The sequence below is a fragment of the Trichosurus vulpecula genome, unplaced genomic scaffold (assembly GCF_011100635.1).
Source record: "Trichosurus vulpecula isolate mTriVul1 unplaced genomic scaffold, mTriVul1.pri scaffold_174_arrow_ctg1, whole genome shotgun sequence".
Lineage (NCBI taxonomy): Eukaryota > Metazoa > Chordata > Mammalia > Diprotodontia > Phalangeridae > Trichosurus > Trichosurus vulpecula.
This window is the reverse complement of record NW_023494458.1, coordinates 1-16,254: the sequence shown is the minus strand read 5'-3', so window position 1 is coordinate 16,254 and position 16,254 is coordinate 1. Positions and strand designations below refer to the sequence as shown.

Here is a 16,254-nt window from a genome sequence, read left to right as displayed (position 1 = left end):
ATTGCACTTTGTCCAAAGCTTTTTTTTTTGCATCTATTAAAACAATTATATGATTATATGCTTAGTTTTCCCTTATTTATTTTTCCTTTGCCATATATTGCTGTAATCTCCTTCTTAGGATTTTTACTTTTTTTTTTTGTATCCTTGGCATTTAACATAGTGCCTGGGATGCAGTAAGTGTTTAATAAAGGCCCGCTGACTTGACTTCCCCTGACTGCTGCCAAAGTCATTTTCCTTAGGTGTAAGCCCAGGTCTTCTTGACTTGAATCCAACACTCTAACCACTGAACCACCTTGCCACCCATGTCATTCCCTATTCAGCCAATTCCAATGACTCCCTATTGCATGTAAGACAAATGCAAACTCCTCTGTTTAGCTCCCAAAGCCCTTCCCAACCTGGCCCCAACCTCTCTTTCCAGCTTCCCCTTCTGTACACTGCCATGCAGCCAAACGGGCTCTCTCTGATCCACACATAGCCTTCATCTCCCATCTCCATGCTTTTGCAGTGACCATCTTCCCTGCCTAGCATGCCTTCCCTTGTCCCCTCCCTCTCTTAGAATCCCTCTCTTCCTTAAGATGCAGCTCAGGCACTGCCTTCTACAGGAAGCCTTTCCTGGTCTCCCTCAGCTGCCCGTGCCTTCACTTCCTCCCAGACTGCCTCTGAATTAAACTACCTTGCTTTTCTTCTCAGGGTCTTCCCTAGGATGAGCCTGGCCAGAGCTGTCTGCATATCACGGTTCCTCAGGCTGTAGATGAAAGGATTCACTGTGGGTGTGATAACTGTGTACATGACAATGGCCACTGTGTCCCCTGCAGCAGCTGAGCCAGGGTCTGTGGGGCACAGATATGCCCGGATCACTGTCCCAAAGAATAGAAAGACTACGGTAAGGTGGGAGCCACAGGTGGAGAAGGCTTTGTGCCTCCCCTGGGCAGATGGGGTCCTGAAGATGGCCAAGGCAATGTGGGTATAAGAGACCAGAATGAGGATAAAGGGGATGAGGATGACAGCGCCCCCCAGGGTGAGCAGCACCAACATGTTAGCCTGGGTGTCAGAGCATGACACTTGCATCAGGGGTCCCAGGTCACAGAAAAAGCCTGGGATGGGTTTCGGTGTGCAGAAGGAGAGCCGGGCCGTGAGCAGAGTGTGTGTGATGGCCACCAGGCTGGTGAGGAGCCAGCAGATGACCACCAGGAAGGCACAGTGTGTGGGGCCCAGGGCTGTAGCATAGTGGAGCGGGTAGCAGATGGCCACGTAGCGATCATAGGCCATCACGGCCAAGAGGAAGATATCTAGGTCACCAAAGGTCAGGAAAAAGTAGAGCTGGGTCATGCATCTGGGGTAAGAGATGCTCCTGTCATGAGTTCCGATGTTCACTAGCAGATTGGGCACTGTGGTGGAGACAAAGCAGGCATCAGCTAGAGAGAGGTGGGCCAGGAAGAAATACATGGGCTTGTGCAGATGACCATCTAGCAGGATGGCCATGGAGATGAGCAAGTTCCCTGTCAAAGCAACCAGATACAGCCAGAAGAAGAGGGTAAACCAGATCCATTGATGGGCTGATTGCTCTGAAAGACCCTGGAGGATGAATTCATAGAGGTGGCTCTGGTTGCCTTCATCCATTAGTCTGGTATGAAATTCATGGAATCACATGGGAGGGTACTCAGAGATCATTGAATCTAGTCCCCTTCCTGGTGAATGAATCTCCTTCCTGAGTGAGAGACAACTGAGAGTGATTTTGAAAGACATTAACCCTTAAATAAGATTTTGTCCTTTACTTACTGGGCTGGGATGGCTTAGAGGCTTACAGACTGTTAGAGCAGGATGGTACTTTAAATACCAGGGAGCCCAACTCACTCATTTTATAGAGGGGGAAACAGAAGGCCCAAGAGGAGAAGGAATTTGTGCGAGGCCACATGTGTATGTGTGTGCACGCATGCACACACCAGCACACACACTCATGCATGTACACATACGCACGCATGCACATGCACACACCAGCACACACATGCATGTAATACACACACAGACACACCAGCATGCACATGCATACACGTACACACATATGCACGCGAGTGCACACACACACACACACACACACACACACGCACGCACGCACTTTCCACCATCTCTGTCTTTTCATACTCACATCACGTGCTACCACCTTCAGGAAGTATTCCCACCTCTTCTTTCTAGTCAGAATTAGTCCTTCCCTACTCTACCTCACTACTCTGACCCCCAACCAATTTGTTGTGCATCTTCCATCACTTTTCACATTCTTTCTACCTGGATGGATGGACAGATAGATGGATGGAGGCACAGTTGGATAGAAGAATAACCAAATCACCAAGGATGCCCAAAGCAGCAAGGGAGGTTGGTAGATCGAGCTCTTGGCTTGGGGTCAGGAGTCTGGGTTCAAATTCTGCTTCATCTCCTTACTACCTGTATGACCCTGGGCAAGTCACTTCATTTCTCTTGTCCTCAGTTTCCTCATCTGTTTAGTGGGATCAATGACCCTTACAAATGTGAGTTGTGGTGATGACGATGAGGCGTGGCCAGCTGCTCCCGGCTCCCTTTCTCTGCCCTCTTTTTCTCTAGCCTTTCTGCCTCTCTGTCTGGCTCTTCTCTGGCCTCGAGCCAAATCCCTCCAAGGCTCGGTTTGAGCTCAGTGGTACCAGAGATCCTATGGAAAGATGCCTCCGGTGCTCATGTTACTAATTGGTTTAGACGCCGGAGTGAGCAGGACCCTCCCCTACTCCCTAGCAAAGCTTTTTTTCCTACCAAATTCAAACCTTTTTACTCCCAGGACAGTGGGAGCTTCCAATTTAGCATCTGTTCTGCCCTTAATTCACTGTATGACCCTGGTCCAAGGCCCCTGTACCCACATGTAAAAGGAAGGCGTTAGGAAGGCCAGGAGGCTTGAATGTGAAGTCCAATCTCTGTCCCTAACTATCTTCAGCTCAGAGAGTCTGACCAGAAGCACCTGGAGAGAAGTCACGAGGAGGCTGAGCTGGGCCAGATGTTGGGAATGAGTTACCTCAGGAGGTAGTGAGCTCCCTGTCAATGGAATTCCAAGTGAACACTGAATGGTCATTTGTTTGAGATGTCGGAGAGTTCAAGGGAGGAAACTGAGGCCCCAAAAGAGGAAGGTCACATAGAGAGTGGGTAGCAGAGTAAGGCCTAAAAACCACATCCTCAACCTCTTCCCTTGAACTGAATTGAAGTCCTGGCTCTGATCCTCCCTGGATGAAATCTCTCAGTGTCTCCCTAGACAACTCTCTAAGACTTGAAATTGTAGAGAATTAGGGTGCCAGTCTGTATGGGCAGAGGGAGCTCTCTATTCTAATGCCACTGCAAATCCAAAAGAAACCAGATCTGGGCATTTGGAGCTACCCTGCCTTACAAAAAAAAGCCTCAAGGAGCTAAGGTACTGGCAGTGTAGTCACCGCCGATGAGGCCAGATGAATGCCAGAGACCCTGGTTTGTACTTCTGTCTACCTGGGATGCCCTGAGTCCTGCCCTGATGACTGCAGGTGGGCACACAGGCAGCCCTCACCTCTGCTGCTTCCTTTCCTCTGGATAAGGAATCTCAAATGATGCATCAGGGCATGTTCCACAGTCCTGTCCTTCCTTCTTTTCTCTCCTCCTCTGGGTGAATCCCTAGTGAGGAGCTGGCCAGGGACCTCCTGCCTTTCCAGTCCTCTACCAAAGCCCAATTACTGGTCTTCCATGAGCCAGCCTCTAAGGACTCCTCTTTGGTCTGGGGAGCTCATTAATGGTCCCTCGTCTGTCCATGGGCACCACTCCCAGGTTGTGTGTGGGAGCGGAATCTTGGAGAGGAGCCAGCAGGACTTCCTGGTTTCCCTTGGATGCTTCACTAGTTAATCAATCTGTGGCCTAGTGGTTGGTTGGTCCAGGCACGACCCCCTGCTGACAGAGACTGAAACTCCTGAGGGCCTGCTGAGCCTTTAGAGTTTCTGTGGCTCAGAAATTCCTCTGTGGTCAAACAAGTGAGGAGTCTCTCCCAACATAGCTCAGTTGGTTCTCCCAGGTCAGTCCATTTCCAGACCTTTAGCCAAAGATAAGAAATCAGAACAGGACTTCAGGAAGGCTTCCCTACTCCTTATCTCCTCCCCTAGCCTGGTCACATGGCCACCAGGAAGGCATGCAGAGCCCCAGTAACATGTGAAGCCTGCATGTGGAGGGAGGGAAATAAGAAATTAAGAAGCCATGATGTTCACTGAGGGTGCTGAGTGAACTTTGCTCTCTTCCCTGATGAGAGGGGACTGGATGATTTCTGAAAACCATTATTACCTCCGAGTCTCCAGCTCTTCTATCAAATGAGGGCAGCAGATGGCTTGCGTTTGCTGATGATCTCTGGTTCTGAGGGGAGAAGACCCCTGTATTTCTAGAAGCCTCAACTTGAGTATCTTCAGCGCTAGGGGAACTCATTATCTCCTGAGGCTGCCTTCTCCACTTGTGGAGGGCTTTCATTATGAAGAGGTTTTGTTTCTTCTCCACTCCAAATTTGCCTCCATGCCCCATAAGCTCCAGTTGTGACAGCTGGGGCCAAGCACCAGATAGACCTCTTCTTCTGAGGACAGGCCTTCAGGTATTTGAGGGCAAGTCCCATCCCAACTCTGAGGTCTCTGTGGAAGGGGGTGGGTAGAGGACTTCAGAACCATGGACAAGACCTAGAAAGTCTATGAGGTGGGGAAGACAGGTTTTTATCTTCCCCAAGAATTGGGGAACCAGGGACCCTGTATACTAGGCAGGAGACTCACTGGAAACCAAAACCCAGGGGACCATAGGCCTCACAGATAGGTGGCATTGCAAAGAAAACTTTCCAGAATTTCCCGAAGCCTACAAGATAATGTCCAAATACAGCTTGGCATTGGAGACCTTCCACAATGCAGGGTTGCCCAGCTTCTCCAGCCTGGTCTCTCACTTCTTCCTCTCTCTCCATGGTTCTCCAGCTGAACTCTCCTCAGATGTACCTTGTGCTTTCCTGGCTCTGAGGCCTTGATTACACTATTCCCTCCATCTCCATTGGTTGACATCTTACCCATTCTTCTGGTCCTAGGTCAAATGCCACCTCATCCAGGGAGTCTTCCCTGCTTCTCCCTGTAACTAATGGCCTCTCGATCCTCTGACTTGACTTGATCTGCTCTTGTTCTACTCACTCACGTAGTTCTGTCTTTTATATCTTCTAGGCCCAATTTGACAGATGAGAAACCTGAGGTAAGTTGCTCAAGGCCACACAGCCAGGAAATGGTAAAGCTGGGGAGTTGGACCCACTGGTCTTTCTCATTATATTCCAGCTACCATCCTTAGCCAGTGGGGCAGGCCATGGGATAGGAAAGAAAGGAGAAGTTGTAGGACTTTCAAAGAGTGGATTGAGAAAAATACCTTCTTAGGGATGTCATGAGTTGAATGCAAAGATGCATGAACAGCTATATGTCCCTAGATCATGTGTGAGTGGGAAAGGTCCCTCCTAGCTCACAGAGTCCATGACTCCAATCTAGGGAGTGATACATTGTAAAGGTTTCTAGCATCTCCAAGCTGGGAGGAAATCTCTGAGGATATCACGTAGGCCACCGGCAGCCAGAAAGTAGGGTTTGAAGACATGGGACAAAGCCAAAAGTCCCACGTGAGAATGATGGCCCCAATTGGGGGGCTCTTAGCCAAGTACCCAGAGGCTTGATGGGACATGAGGTCAAGATATTTCCTTGATCTGTGATCTTGGCTAAATCACTTTCCCTTTGTAGGTCTCAATTTTCCATGTGGAAAATGGAGGCAGTAAACCTGCTACTTTGGGTTAACAAAAACAAATGAATGAATAAAGCAATAAATGAACAAATGGTTGAATGACCAAATGAACAGACGAATGAATGAGCAAAGTAATGAACAGAGGCAGCTCGCTGTAATAGAGACCTGGTTTAGAAGCCAGAGAACAAAGGGGTGAATGAAGAAGCGCGTGAAAGAACAAATAAGTGAACAAGTCCCACATGCGCCTCATGCCGAACACATTACTTCATCTCGCAGAAGCCTAGGCAACTCTCTAAGACTCTAAGCTAAAGGACAGGTGCTAGCCCACATTGGTAAAGGTCCTCGAACCAATAAAATCCCAGGTCCGTCATCCATCCTCGTCCCTATGAATGACCGAATTAGCATGCCAAGGAGCAAAAGAATGAACGGCCACAAACAAACCAGTGAGTAGACAAATGAACAACACTCAACAAAGGAGTGACTGAACAAGCAACGAAATGAGTAAGCCAATCTATAAGGGAAAATAATCAATGGCTAACTGTTGAGCTAGCTTCAGTGACGGGAAAACAAAGAGTCGAATTGCTGCATTCATTCGCTAAGAGTCCTTTCGCCCCTGCTGCGTGTGCCTGGCCCTGGATGGAATCCTTGCTCTCCTTCATTACTGCCAATTGAGGGAACAGGTGAGGGGCTGGATTTAGAGCCTTGGAGTCATTCTCCCTCCCCTCACCGCATGGGGCATGGCCCATTGCTGCCTCAGGGGGTCTTGGGGTGGGGCTCTGCAGAGGTCCGTGACTCCTAAGTCCCCAGCTAGACCGGGCTTTCAATCCCAGCTGCTTTTGCCCTCACTTCCTAGCCTCACCCTCTTGGAGGGAGGAGTGGTTTATGGAATGTATCCCCGCTCCCATCCCAACCCTTTCCCGACCTCAGACGAGGATTTAATGGGACAAAAGCCTGTCGGTTTCTTGGGGAACTTGAGCTCTCTGTCCAGGTTTGGTTCTTGGCCTCAGGTCCCCCACCCCCTTGCTGGGAGAGATAGAGACTCGAGTCACAGAGATATATCAACTCTGAACGCATGGCCCAGGGGCTGTCTCTAGTTCCACACCTGGACAAGGAGACACAGAAACAGAGAAAGAGAAAGACAGAATGGAGAGGCTATTAGAGATGTTCAAAGACCTAGAAAGATAGCTCCAGAAGGAGAGAGAGGAGACAGAAAGCCAGAGAGAACAAGGAGACCAAATTACATGACAGACAGTTTCCATAGGTTTGCCCCTGCCAGCCCTGCCCTGCCCATCTGAGCCCCCAATCCTGGAGGAAGCTCAGAGATTGGCTGTTGGCTCTGAGGGAGGGCAGGAGGAGGGAGGTTGCTTCTCCCCCACTTCCACTCCACCCTCTCCCTCAAGACCCAACCTGAACTCGGACATTTGCAGGTGGACATAAGGCCAGGACTGAGACAGAGAGGTGGAAAGAGAAGCAGAGATCCAGAGAGAGATAGAGAGCACACACACACACACACACATAAACACACAAACAAACATACACAAAGACATACAAACACACACATATACAAACACACACATGCAAACATACACAGACATACAAACACACATACACACACAGACATACATACAAACACACAGACACACATATAAACACACAAAGACACACACAAACACACATACATACAAAGACACACACAGACACATACAAACACATACCCACAAAGACACACAAACACACTTGGACACACAAAGACACACATAAACATGCCAACATACACACATATACACACCAACACATATATAAACATACACATACGCATAGCCAGGAAACAGAACTATGAAGGGTTAGACCATGGCACAGACAGACACTGTGACAGAGAACTGGAAAGAAAGCCAGAGACACAGAGATCAAGGTCAACAGACCTGGCAAAAGAGAAGGCAGAGAGACAGAGAGATAGGGGCAGAAACTGCAAAGTGGGAGGGAGAAACAAGAGGAGCCTGTGATCTCTGGTCTGTCCTGGCCCCCAGGGAGTGGGCCAGGGCTCAGGGGAGGAAGAGAAGCCCTTTTCTGTTTCCCCTTGCCCAGTCCTTCACCAAGGGGAGCTCAGCCCCAAGAGTTTCGATGCCCACCATGGGTGAGCCTGGACTTCTGGGTCCTTGGAGGGGGGAATGGATGCCTGGGTCCTGGATACCTGTTTTGCTCCCATTCTCTGGTGACTCTTCCCTGGCCCCGCCTTCTTCCCAAGGACTCAGACTAATTAACTGGGGGCTTAGCCAGGCCCCAGGGACTGAAGTTCATAGGTTTCCTGTGAGTTTAGGTTCCCCGGACTCCCAGGGAGTGGCTGGGGCCAAGGTAGGGAGATCTTCCAGGAGTATTGGGAGGTGGCAGGAGGAATGAGGAGAGGGCTAGGTTGTAGGTTGGGCAGGGGACTAGATTTTCTCTTTTCAGTCAATGCAATATATGTGGGCTGGGACATTTTATTAGGGGCTTGGGGTTTACTTAATAAACAACCTATTAGGAAGAGCCTACTGTGTGTATCAGACTATTTCTCAGGGGCCTGGGTTGTATATGGGCTCGAGGTCTTAGATATTTGGCCTGGGCTATAAATGAGAGTCTGGGCCATGTATAATTGGGCCTCAGTTGTTCTTCTTTCAGAAGATGTGGGTGCTGGACCTTCCAACCAGGCCCAGGAAGTGCCTGGCCTGAGCTGTCCGGGGGAAGCTCCTCCAGGGCCAGCTCCTGACTCAGTTGGGCGCCGACGCCGACATTGGACCATGTTCACTCCTGCACAACTGGAAAAGTTTGAGGAAGCTTTTGGAAAAAACCAGTACCCTGATGTCTGGGTCCGAGAAGCTCTGGCCCAGGACACAGGGCTTGAGGAGGCCCGCATTCAGGTAATAGCCCTGTGCCCTCAGAGAACTGTTAGAATTCTCATCCCCAGGGAGCACCTTGAATGGGAGGGGAGTGTTCTCAGTCGTGTGGATACTGGGAGGGACATCTTCAGTCTCTGAGACTCTGCGTGTGTGTTTGTGTGTGTGTGTGTGTGTGTGTGTGTGTGAGAGAGAGAGAGAGAGAGAGAGAGAGAGTGTGTGTGTGTGTGTGTGTGTGTGTGTGTGTGTTTTTCTTGTTCCTGCAGGGAATGTTCTCACTCTCTGGGACCCTGAAGGAGGTACCCTCATCTTCCCAATAACTCTGGGGGTCTAGGCTCACCATTTGGAACCATGGGGGCAAAGGAGCAGTATCTTCACTGCTGGACTTCCTTCTCTCCCTCATCCCAGGTGTGGTTCCAGAACTGCTGGGCCAAGCAGAAGAAGCAGAAGCGTTCGTTGCTCCCAGACCTGGACTTGTTGCCTTCCAATGTCTTGGCCAGCTTCCTTCCTGAGCCTCTAATAACTCAACCCCATTTCTTCCCGGATTATGAGCCCATAAATCCTCAATTTCCACCTCTCTATAGTCCCACCCTGTGTTCTGAGAAGAGTTTCTTCCCACCCCCACCCCCAGTCCCTGCCTCAGCCCCAGACAACTCTAAGGCCTGGATTCCCTGCCTGCACCCCCTTGCCCTGGATTCCTGAGAGCTATTGAAGAGAATGAGAATGTGGAAATTGAGAAGGACAAGGACTTGACTCTCTCTCTCTCTCTCTCTCTCTCTCTCTCTCTCTCTCTCTCTCGGTGGTGATGGCGGTGGTGGTGGAAAAAGGAGAGAACAGGAGAGATAGTCAGACCTGGACAATAAAGGCCTTATGAAGATGAGGTTGGAGATCTTGTGATTTCTGGCACAAAAAGTCTGAGGAGGGATGAGAGGGAGGGATTGAGAGGGCAATGTAGATGGAGAAAAATGAAGAGTTCCAGAAACAATTGATGATGGGGACTGAGGGAGGGGAGGGGGCTGAAGAATGGAGAAATCGGCACCTGTCAGTCGGTTCTTGTTCTGGGGTCCTCATCCAAAGACAAGAAGAGCTGCAAACTCGACACGTTGGCTGGCCAAGTCCAAAGAACTCCAACAGGTGAGAATGAATGGAGATTGAGCCTCAGAAATACAAGCTGGGGGTTGGGTGGCTAGAGAAGAATTTATACGCCAAACTCTTGGGGAATTTAGCAGATTGCAGGCTCAAAATGAGGCAGTACTGGGATGAGAGAACTCCTGTGATCCGGGGCAAAGAAAAGCAGAGTGTTCAGGAAATGAGAGCCGAGAGGACAGTACCGTCCTGGAATTAAGAGTGAAGGCATCAGGGGTGAGGGGAAGATAGTGAAAACAGGACTACTTAAAAAAAAGATTAAAGTCATTGAAGGAACATAATACTGTGTTTACAGCAGAAGAAGAGAAAAAACATAACTTGAAAAAGCTCCCATTTTAGGGACAGGTAGAGGAAAATGTAAACTTAACTCTTATAACTTTAAAACTGAATGGATTAAACAGTCCAATAAAATAAAGAAGTGTGACAGACTAAGAAAACAAAACTATGATCTGTTGCTCACAAGAAACACATTTAGAAAAACAAAGACATACATAAAATAAAAGTGTGAAGATGGAAATTTTTTTTTGCTATGAATCAAGTGGATCCTAAAAAGTGGGCGTTGCCATCATGCTATCAGACAAAGCAAAAATAAACATTCAAAAAATAAGATGGGATAAACACAAAAATTACGTTATGCTGAAAGGAGCTATAGAAAACAATATCAGTAATAAACTTACATGCTCCAAATGACAGCATCTAAATTGATAAATGAAACATTACGTGAGCTCAAGAAGACACAGACAGTAACATAGTAGTGACAGGAGACTTCAATATCCCTCTGTTGCTTTTGGATAAGTCTAATAGAAAGATAAACAAAGGGGAAAGTAAGGAACTGAGCAGATCTCTGGGGAAAAAACTAGACTTAGGGGATTTTCTAAAAAGGACAGCAAAAGAATGTACATATTTCACTGCACCACATGGAACTTAAAAATAACTTGACCATTTACTAGGGCACAGAGATAATGCAAACAAATGTAAAAAGGCAGAAATAGTTCATATGTCCTATAGAAATTGGTTCATAGACCACAAACAAAAGATACAGAGACAGATGGAGACTGAACAATAAAACCCTAAATAATGAGTGAACAAAAGAACAATCACAGAAACAATTAATAACTTGAAAAATCAAATGATAATGACAAAACATTAGCAAAATTACCAAAATTTTTGCGCTAACACAGTCCTCAGGGGAAAAATCTTATCCTTCTAATCATACATTAGCCAAACAGAAAAGGAGAGGATTCATGAACTGACATCACCTGAAAGAGATCCTATGACGAAAACTCACAGAAATATTATAGTTAAATTCCGAACCCCCCAGATCAAGTAACAAGAAAAGGGGATTTCCATTTAACAGTACGACTAGAAAATCCCCAAGACATTGGCAATGCTGAAAGGTCACAGGCCTTGGAGCACTATATATCAGAGCAAAAATACTGGACCTCTGGTCAAAAATATCATACCCAGCAAAGTTAAGCACAATTCTCAATGGAAGAGCATGGATATTTGATCAACTTTCAGACTTTCAAGACTCCATTAAAAAAACAACCACCATGAACTCAACAGAAGATTTGACATACAAGAGCCAAGAGAAATATAAGGTACGTATCAATGACCAATTACAAGGGGTTCAATAGGGATAGAACGTTTACCTTTTATGTATGGAAAATGTCAAACTTATGTCTAAGATTGTTCCTAGTAATTAGGTAGCTTAGAAGAAGGATTGGGGCAGACCTGAATACGATATGACTTCAAAAATAAAACTGTTCAAGAACAACTCAAAGAGTGATTATCGTATACAAACAAGGTGCAAGAGGAAGAATGGATACAGAAGAATTAGGGGGGGAGGGGGCTGTTAGCTCTGGAAACCTACTTTCATTGGCAATGGGTTTAAGAGGGGAAAATACATATACATCTAAAAGAGTGTAAAAGTCTTCTAAATTTAGAAAGAAATAAAACTAAGGGGATAGGGAGGGGGAGAGGATAAAGGAGAGATCTTAGAGGGGAAGGTAAGGGAATAGGTTAAAAGGGGGTATAGAGGGGGCAGAGCCAAGATGGCAGCTGAAAAGCAGGGACTAGCGTGAGCTCCCCACCGAGTCCCTCCAAAAACCCATAAAAAATGGCTCTGAACCAATTCTAGAACTGCAGAACCCACAAAAGAGCAGAGGGAAGCAGGGCTCCAGCCCAGGACAGCTTGGATGGTCTCTGGGTGAGGCACGGAGCTGGGAGCGAAGCGGAGCAGAGCCCAGCATGGGTGGCGAGGACCAACCAGAACAGGAGCTGGGTGGATCGTGCCCTAGCGCCCTGAATCAGTGAGCTGCAGCAGTTACCAGACTTCTCAACCCACAAACACCAAAGACAACAGAGAAGGTCAGTGGGAAAAGCTGCGGGAGTGGAAGGAGTTCCAGGTTTGGCCACTGTCCCGGGGGCAGTGGAGGTGAGGCAGCTACAGAAGTTCAGCTGCAGTTGCTTCCGGCCCCAGGCCTACCTGGTGGGAGGAATTAAGTGGCAGATCAGAGCAGGAGTGCAGAACCTGCTGAAGATCTAAGTCCAGTCTGGGTTGGGGGTTCTTGGGGAAGGAGGAGTGCTGGTGTGGCAGAGCTGGCTCATCCCCCCAAGCTTGGAACATAGAACTCTTTAGTCTACAAGCAGACATACCCCGCTGAAAAACTCAAGGGTCAAGTTAGTTGGTTGGGAATATGGCCAGGCAGCGAAAACGCACCCAGATTCAGTCTCAGACTTTGGAATTTTACTTTGGTGACAAAGAAGACCAAAACATACAGCCAGAAGAAGTCAACAAAGTCAAGGAGCCTACAACAAAAGCCTCCAAGAAAAACATGAACTGGTCTCAGGCCATGGAAGAGCCCAAAAAGGATTTGGAAAAGCAAGTTAGAGAAGTAGAGGAAAAATTGGGAAGAGAAATGAGAAGGATGCGAGAAAACCATGAAAACAAGTCAATGACTTGCTAAAGGAGACCCCCCAAAAATGCTGAAAAATACACTGAAGAAAGCAATACCTTAAAAAATAGACTAACTCAAATGGCAAAAGAGCTCCAAAAAGCCAATGAGGAGAAGAATGCCTTGAAAGGCATAATTAACCAAATGGAAAAGGAGGTCCAAAAGACCACTGAAGAAAATACTACCTTAAAAATTAGATTGGAGCAAGTGGAAGCTAATGACTTTATGAGAAATCAAGATATTATAAAACAGAACCAAATGAATGAAAAAATGGAAGACAATGTAAAATATCTCATTGGAAAAACCACTGACCTGGAAAATAGATCCAGGAGAGATAATTTAAAAATTATTGGACTACCTGAAAGCCATGATCAAAAAAAAAGAGCCTAGATATCATCTTTCAAGAAATCATCAAGGAGAACTGCCCTGATATTCTAGAGCCACAGGGCAAAATAGAAATTGAAAGAATCCACTGATTGCCTCCTCAAATAGATCCCAAAAAAGAAATCTCCTAGGAATATTGTCACCAAATTCCAGAGCTCCCAGATCAAGGAGAAAATATTGTAAGCAGCCAGAAAGAAACAATTTGAGTATTGTGGAAACATAATCAGAATAATCCAAGATCTGGCAGCTTCTACATTAAGAGATCGAAGGGCTTGGAATACGACATTCCGGAGGTCAATGGAGCTAGGATCAAAACCTAGAATCACCTACCCAGAAAAACTGAGTATCATGTTCCAAGGCAAAATATGGATTTTCAATAAAATAGAGGACTTTCAAGCTTTCTCAGTGAAAAGACCAGAACTGAATAGAAAATTTGACTTTCAAACACAAGAATCAAGAGAAGCATGAAAAGGTAATCAAGTAACGGAAACTGCAAGGGACTTACTAAAGTCGAACTGTTTTGTTTACATTCCTACATGGAAAGATGATGTGTATGATCCATGAGACCTCAGTATTAGGGTAGCTGAAGGGAATATGCATATATATATATATGTTTATGTATATATGTATATGTGAGTATGTATGTATATATCTATGTATATATATATATATATATATTATATAAATAGAGAGAGAGAGAGAGAGAGAGAGAGAGAGAGAGAGAGAGAGAGAGAGAGGGCACAGGGTGAGTTGAAGATGAAGGGAAGATATCTAAAAGAAATAAAATCAAATTAAGGGATGAGAGAGGAATATATTGAGAGAGGGAGATAGGGAGAGATAGAATGGGGTAAATTATCTCGCATAAAAGTGGCAAGAAAAAGCAGTTCTGTAGGAAGGTAAGAGAAGTCAGGTGAGGGGGAATGAGTGAATCTTGCTCTCATCACATTTGACCTGAGGAGGGAATACTATACATACTCAATTGGGTAACTTACCCCACAGGAAAAAAGGAGGAAGAAGAAGAAAAAAAGGGGGGATGATAGAAGGGAGGGCAGATGGGGGTGAAGGTAATCAAAAACAAACACTTTTGAAAGGGAACAGGGTCAAGGGAGAAAATTCAATAAAGGGGGATAGGTTAGGTTAGGAAGGAGCAAAATATAGTGAGTCTTTCACAACATGAGTATTGTGGAAGGGTTATACATAATGATATGCATGTGGCCTATGTTGAATTGCTTGACTTCTTAGGGAGGGTGGGTGGGAAGGGAAGAGGGGAGAGAATTTGGAACTCAAAGTTTTAAAAACAGATGTTTAAAAACAACAAAAAAAAGTTTTTGCATGCAACTAGGAAATAAGATATACAGGCAATGGGGCGTAGAAATTTATCTTGCCCTATAAGAATGAAAGGGAAAAGGGGATGGGAGGGGAGTGGGTGACAGAAGGGAGGGCTGACTGGGGAACAGGGCAACCAGAATATATGCCATCTTGGAGTGGGGGGGAGGGTAGAAATGGGGAGAAAATTTGTAATTCAAACTTGTGAAAATCAATGCTGAAAACTAAATATATTAAATAAAAAAAGTGAAAAAAAGATATAGGCAAGAGAGAAGGTACTTAAATCATTAGGAACAATTTTCTGGTCATCCTAGTGAACAAGGCACCAAACCATCCTTTATTTTTCCCCATGGATAAGGTGCTGTTTCATTCATTATGTTTGTATCCCCTAGCACTTAGGACAGTACTTAGAACAGAGAAAATTCTTAATAAATGTCTGATGATTGATTGACTAAAAAAAAGGGGGTATAGAAGGATGTTTAGATTTAGGGGAATGGGAGGATAAGGGAGGGATTGCTAGAGTAGGGTTAGGTTAAGTAATAGGAGGCCAAGGTAACAGTAAGGTGGAGGAGTTAGGAGAGATAGGAAAAAAGAGATACGCACAAACATAAGAACAAGATTAGGAGTAGAATCTCTTAGGGAAAGTATATGTTTACATATGTATGTATGTGTATATATGTATACATCTATCTATATATCAATACCTGTATATAAATATATCCATACTCAATTGTAGCCTTGGGGTGCTGGGTAGGGGGAGGTAGCGGGGAAAAAAAACAAAGTAGAAACTATACAGCAGAGAACAAAAGAAAACCTATAAGGAAGTAAAAAAATTAGAAAATGAGCAGGGAAACAAACTGAAATAAGCACAAAAGAGGAGATATTGAAAATTAGAGGGGAAATCGACAAATTGGGAAAAACCCCATAGAAATGATAAATAAAACTAAAAGATGATTTTTTGGAAAGACTAATAAAATTTATAAGTCCTTGGCTAATCTGATTAAAGAGAGCAAAAACTCAAATCAATAAAATAGCAAATGAACAAGGTGAAATTATAGAAAAGCAGAGGAAATAAAAAGAACAATCAGAACATATTATGTGCAGTTATATGCTAACAAAACCGAGAACACGAAAGAAATACCTCCAAAAACAAAATCTGTATCCAAGCAATCCAACCATTACATCCTGAAAGAAACCTCAAAATGAAAACTCCCTGAAATATTATAGCCAGAATCCAGAACTTCCAGGTCAAAGAAAAAATGCTGCAGTCATCAAGAAAGAATTCCAGTATTGAGGATCCACAATGGTGATCACATGTGATTTAGCAGCCACTACTATAAAGGAGTAGAAAGCTTGGAATCTGATATTCCAGAAAGCTAAAGATCTAGGTTTACAACCATAAATAATTTACCCAGCAAAACTGAATATGCTCCTACAGAGAGGGAAATGGACCTTTCATGAAATAGAGCATTTCCAAGTATTCTTGATGAAAGACCAGAGCTGAATAGAAACTTTGAGGTACAAACATAGAACCAAGAGAAACAAAAAGGCACTTAAGGGACTAAACAAAGAGAACATGTTTACATTCTGATATGGAGAGATGGCACATTTGTCCTCTCAGAACTCTATCATCATAGAGTTAGTTTATAATTTAGTTTAATTAGAGAGAGGGTCTGGGAGTGTTTCTGTTATGTTTTGATTATCTTAGAAGAAGAATGGAAAGGGAAAGGAAGAATACATTGGTTGGGGGGAAAGGAAGGACAGGGAAACTTATCTCACATAATTAGGGTACACTAGTAGAAGTC

General features: G+C 45.3%; 1 protein-coding gene across 1 annotated transcript; it reads right to left on the bottom strand.

Moving 5' to 3' along the window:
- Positions 1-669: 669 nt before the first annotated feature.
- On the bottom strand, positions 670-1,620 carry LOC118833315 (olfactory receptor 1P1-like). Its single transcript, XM_036740681.1, has one exon. The coding sequence runs from the start codon at positions 1,618-1,620 to the stop codon at positions 670-672; it is 951 nt and encodes a 316-aa protein (XP_036596576.1).
- Positions 1,621-16,254: the final 14,634 nt, after the last annotated feature.